The sequence below is a fragment of the Eptesicus fuscus genome, chromosome 1 (genome assembly GCF_027574615.1).
Source record: "Eptesicus fuscus isolate TK198812 chromosome 1, DD_ASM_mEF_20220401, whole genome shotgun sequence".
Taxonomy (NCBI): domain Eukaryota; kingdom Metazoa; phylum Chordata; class Mammalia; order Chiroptera; family Vespertilionidae; genus Eptesicus; species Eptesicus fuscus.
In genome coordinates, this window is record NC_072473.1 from 53110157 (window position 1) to 53116145 (window position 5989).

Sequence of the window (5989 nt, forward strand, 5' to 3'; positions counted from 1 at the left end):
CGTTTTGTTTTATGTTATTACTAGAGGCCCAGTGCATGACTGAATCATGCACGTGTAGGGTACCCTACACGCTTTCGCTTTTGATCACAGGGGAGCTGGGTGCCTGTCTGCTGGTGCACCAGGCGCCAGAGGCTTCTGAAAGGCCTGCTTCCTGAGTGGACAGGCACCCAGCTCCCACGCTTTCGCTTTCAATCGCTGGTGCACCAGGCCTGAGCGGACAGGCACCCAGCTCCCATGCTTTCCCTTTCGATCGCTGGTGCACCAGGCCTTTCAGAAGCCTCTGGCATGGCAGAGGCTTCTGAAAGGCCTGGTGCCTGAGTGGACAGGCACCCAGCTCCCACACTTTTGCTTTCGATTGTGGGGGAGCTGAGTGCCTGAGCGGACAGGCACTCAGCTTCCCCGCTTTTGATGGTCCGCGCGGCGGGACATCAGCTCGCTGCCCCAGAGGCCCCTTCTGTGCCGCAGCACAGACATGGCGCAGACGCAGAGCTCATGCCGCTGCTGGCGACGCAGCTCAGCGTCCCGCTGGCCCAATCAGCTACCCCGGCCATCCCGAGTCCCGCCCCCCTGCATCTCCTGGCCAATCGTGGGCATAGCGAAGGTACGGTCAATTTGCATATTTGTCTATTATTAGGTAGGATTTATTTTATTTTATTTTGGGATTGGTGTTCTACCTTCTATTTTTATTTTCCCTTTAGCATTATTTCACTCTATCTCAATTTTTCCTTTATGCCAACACTCTTTTCCTCACTTTCCCCTTTTTGGACCTGTTTCTCTTACCCTGTTCCTGCTTAGTTTTTCTCTATCCTTTCTTTTTACTCCCTGTTAAAAATTGGTCTTATGAATATATCTAATTTCCTCTCCCCTGCTCCAAGCCCATACATACTCCCCTCTGCTCTTTCTTCACTATCCAAAATTTTTTTTACCTCTTTCTTTCTGTCTGTCTTCTTGTTGTTTGTTTGCTTGTTGGTTATTTTTGTTTGTTTGTTGTTTGTTTGCTTTTGCTTCTGTCTTTTTCTCTCCTTGCTTGGTCTCCTCCTCTACTAATGGCTTGACTAATTCCAATCACCAACTCAGGCCTATCTACTCTCTATTCTCCTTTTCCAATAATAAATGAATACATAGATAGATAGATTAAAGAAGGGGGAATATATATATATATATATATATATATATATATATATATATAACTTATTCTTTTATATATATATATTAATATATATATTTTCTTTCTTCCTTTTTTTGATTTTTTTTTACTTTTCTTCATATACACTCATTCTCTTTCTACCTCCTCTATACTGAATTGTGGCTATTTCCCCATTCATTCAATTCCTTGACCTTACATTCTGGAAATAAGCTCTGCCACCTCAGATTCATCTAGGTGTTTGTTGTTTGGAGGTTTGTTGCTTTCATTTTTTAGATTAGTTATTGTTTGTAGTATGTATTCATCTCTGGGTGTTTGTTGTTTGCATTTTTTGGATTAGTTGTTGTTTTATTGGAGTTTTCTCCCCATATACATATATTTTTCCCCATCTTTTTTCTTCTCTTTCTTTTCTCTCTTACATTTTTTTTCCTTTCCTCAATATCATTTTTTCACTCTTTCCTATTCCCAAATTCTCTTTTCTCTGGTGGCCACCTTTATTTGGGGGTATTAGTATTGTGAATATATTCATATTCGGTGCCCTGTGCATTGTGTCTTGTTGTGTTGTGTTTTGTGCCTTTAAGTCAATGCAAGAGAGAGAAAGCTACATAACCAGAAACCCTGAGAGGAGCAATCATGGGGAGACAAAGAAACAGCCCGCATACAAAAGAAAATGAGGAATCACCAGAAAAGGAAATAAAAGAAATGGAGGCAAGAAATATGACAGAGAACGTATTCAGAGCAGTGGTCATAAGGTCATTGAAAAGGATGCAAGACAAATGTAACAATATGTGTAAGAACCAAGAGGAAATGAAGAAGAACCAAGAAGAAATGAAAAATGACATCGCTGCAATAAAGAACTCAATAGAAAGCATCAACAGTAGAATAGAAGAAGCAGAGTACTGCATCAGTGAGCTAGAAGACAAGGTAGGAAAAAATAGCCAAGCAGAACAGCATCTAGAAAAATAACTTTAAAAACAGGAGGAGAGCCTAAGAGAACTTTGGGGCAACACGAAAAGAAACAACATCCGCATAATAAAGGTGCCAAAAGGAGAGGAAACTGAGCAAGGAATAGAAAACCTGTTTGAAGAAATATTGTCAGAAAACTTCCCTGCTATCAGGAAGAAAAAACTCACAGAAGTCCAAGAAGCTCACAGAGTCCCAAACAAAATGAACCCCAAAAAACCGATGCCAAGACATATTATAATTAAATTGGCAAACACCAACGACAAAGTAAGAATCTTAAAGGCTGCCAGAGAGAGACAGAATGTTACCTACAAAGGATTTCCCATCAGACTATCAACTGATTTCTCAACAGAAACATATCAGGCCAGAAGGGAATGAAATGAAATATACCAAGTCATGCAAAGCAAGGGTCTGAATCCAAGAATACTGTACCCAGCAAGGCTATCAATCAAAATTGAGGATGAAATCAGGAGCTTCACAGACAAAAAAAGGACTAAGGGAGTTTATTACCAACAAACCAGCAATGCAAGAAATGCTAAAGGGTCTGCTGTAAAAAGAAGAAATAGGAAGCAAAAAAGGAACACAGGCATAAAAAATAAAAATGGTGACAAACAAGTACATATCAATAATGTAAGTTAATGGAAATGGATTAAATGCCTCAATAAAAAGACATAGGATAGCTGAGTGGATAAGAAAACATGAACCATATATCTGCTATCTACAGGAAACCCACCTCAGAAAAAAGGATTCATACAGACTGATGGTGAAGGGATGGAAAAAGGTTTTTCAGATGAATGAAAATGAAAAAAATAGTTGGGGTAGCAATACTCATATCTCACCAATTAGACCTCAAAGTGAAGGACATAACAAGACACAAGGAAGACCACTTCATAATACTAAAGGGAGCAATTCAACAAGAAGATATAACTCTGGTAAACATACATGCACCCAATACAGGAGCACCCAAATACATAAAAAAAACTTCTGGAGGCTATCAAGGGAGAGATTGACAGCAATACAGTCATGGTAGGGGACTTTAATACCCCCATTAACACCACTGGACAAATCCTCTAAACAAAAAATCAGCAAAGAAACATCAATCCTAAATAACTCACTAGACCAGATGGAATTAATTCACATCTTCAGAACATTTCACCCCAAAGCCACAGAATATACATTCTTCTCAAGTGCACATGGGTCATTTTCAAAGATAGACCACATATAGGGACACAGGCAAAGTCTCTTCAAATTCAAGAAGATAGATATCACATCAAGCATCTTCTCAGATCACAATGACATAAAACTAGAAATCAACTACAATAAAAAAAAATTTAAAAATCAAACACCTAGTGGCTAAACAGCATGCTATTAAACAATGATTGGGTTGCCAAAGAGATCAAAGAAGAAATAAAAAGCATCATGGCAACAAATGATAATGAAAATATAATGATCTAAAATCTATGGGACACAGTGAAAGTAGTCTTGAGAGGGAAGTTTATAGCTCTATAGGCCTATCTCAAAAAAAACAAGAAAAATGGTGCAAATGCAGTCAGAAAGGGCCCCTTCCCTGGAGCCGCCCGGCGTCTCTGTGCTGCTGCTGTCCTTCCGGCCGAGCCACGCCCCAGAGTCAGGGCGGGTCGCTATGGAGTCAGGAAAGCAAAGGCTACCTAAGAGTCATTACCGTTAGCAGCGAGGACAGCGACTAACATGGACGACAGAGATTGAGTCTTCCTCGACTTCCGCCCCGTCAGCGGAAATCCGACTGCTCCAGGTCATGTGCTCAGCCGCCATATTGGCTCTGCTGGCCACAGCGGCCGAGAGGGCGGTGCTGCTTCTCTGGACGTAGTTCCATCCCGGGAGAAGGGTCCTTGGAGTGTGTGAAGGGGAGAGAGAGGAGATGGCGGCCTTGGTGCGAGAAGATGGCGCTCGAGGCCCAGAGCAAGGACGGTGGGGCTGCGAACATTATGACAGAGGATGTCTCCTGAAGGCACCTTGCTGTGACAAGTTGTATACTTGCCGGTTGTGTCATGATAACAAGGAAGATCATCAGCTAGATTGCTTTAAAGTAAAGGAAGTACAGTGCATAAATTGTGAAAAAATTCAAAATGCCCAACAGACTTGTGGAGAGTGTAGCACATTGTTTGGAGAATATTATTGCAGTATATGCCATCTGTTTGACAAAGACAAGAAGCAGTATCATTGTGAAAACTGTGGAATTTGTAGGATTGATTCAAAGGAAGATTTTTTCCACTGTTTGAAATGTAACTTATGCCTAGCTATGAATCTCCAAGGAAAGCACAATGTATTGAAAATGTTTCCCGGCAGAATTGTCCAATATGTTTGGAGGACATTCACACATCTCGTGTTGTTGCCCATGTCTTGCCATGTGGACATCTGTTACATAGAACATGTTATGAAGAAATGTTTAAAGAAGGCTACAGATGTCCATTATGTATGCACTCTGCTTTAGATATGAGGAGGTACTGGAGACAGCTGGATGATGAGGTAGCACAGACTCCTATGCCATCTGAATATCAGAATATGACTGTAGATATTCTCTGCAATGATTGCAATGGAAGATCTACAGTCCAGTTCCATATATTAGGCATGAAGTGTAATATTTGTGAATCCCACAATACTGCTCAGGCTGGAGGTTGTAGAATTTCACTAGATCAGCAGTGACCAGCATATACTGCACTGGAAAACTCAGCATTTTCTGATAGAAAAAGCTATCTTTAGTATCCTATTGTCATAATGTGTAAGAATCTATGCATTAGAGTTGATGTGTTTTGTACTAGTGTCACAGCATAAAGTCATTTACAAATACTTAAGGATTCAGGGTCTCTTTATAGAATTATCATATCTATATTTAATGAAAGCCACTACACCTGTGTTTTGATTGAAAATGCCTTTACTGTCAGTTGTTTGGAAGCCAATGATGTTTGCCACTGAACCTTACATCCATAGAAATATGTTATACTTTCATGGAACTTTGCTTTAAGTGGCACTCTGCATGCAGAATTCATTTCCAGTTTGACAGAACTGTAATTAATTCTAAGTATTATTCTTGACTTTTTAAGGGCTGTACTATAATAAAAATATGTTCTATCTTACTGTTAAAATCTAATTCCATATGCTTTAGAAATTTCTAAGACAGTCCTTTGGATCTTGTAAATGTGAATTTTGACATAATAACTGCTAATAAAATTATATTGAAACATTGTTTTATAAAAAAAAGAAAAAGAAAGAAAAGTGGTAATAAACTATCTAACCCTACAACTCAAAGAGTTAGAGAGAGAGCAACAAAAAAAGCCCAACATAAGCAGAAGGAAGGAAATAATAAAGATCAGAGTGGAGATAAATGACATAGAGATAAAAAAAAAAAAAGATCAATGAAACCAAGAGCTGGTTCTTTGAAAGGATAAACAAGGTTGATGAACTTCTAGCCAGGCTCACCAAGAAGCAAAGAGATAGGACCCAAATAAACAAAGTTAGAAATGAAAGAGTCAAAGTAACAACCCATCCCACAGAAATAGAAATGATTGTGAAAAAATACTATGAACAACTTTATTCCAACAAAATGGACAACCTAGATGAAATGGACATGTTCTTAGAAAAATACTGCTCCCAAACTCAATCAAGAAGAATAAAAAATCCAGAATAGGCTGATAACTACCAAAGAAATTGAAGCAGTGATCAAAAATCTTCCAGCAAACAAAAGCCCTGGTCCAGACGGCTTTACAGGGGAGTTCTACCAAGCATTCAAAGAAGAACTAAAACCTATCCTCCTCAGACTATTCCAAATATTCAAGAGGAAGGCACACTTCCAAGCTCTTTCTATGAAGCCAGCATTATCCTAACCCCAAAAACAAAAAAAAAAAT

The 5989-nt window shown here is 39.5% G+C and overlaps 1 protein-coding gene across 1 annotated transcript; it reads left to right on the forward strand.

Annotated features, from left to right (window-relative positions):
- Positions 1-3988: 3988 nt before the first annotated feature.
- Positions 3989-5179, forward strand: LOC103299112 (RING finger and CHY zinc finger domain-containing protein 1-like). Its single transcript, XM_054716474.1, is given in 2 exon segments — positions 3989-4404; positions 4407-5179. Coding segments are annotated over 2 exon segments (783 nt in total). The 5' UTR covers positions 3989-4004; the 3' UTR covers positions 4790-5179.
- Positions 5180-5989: the final 810 nt, after the last annotated feature.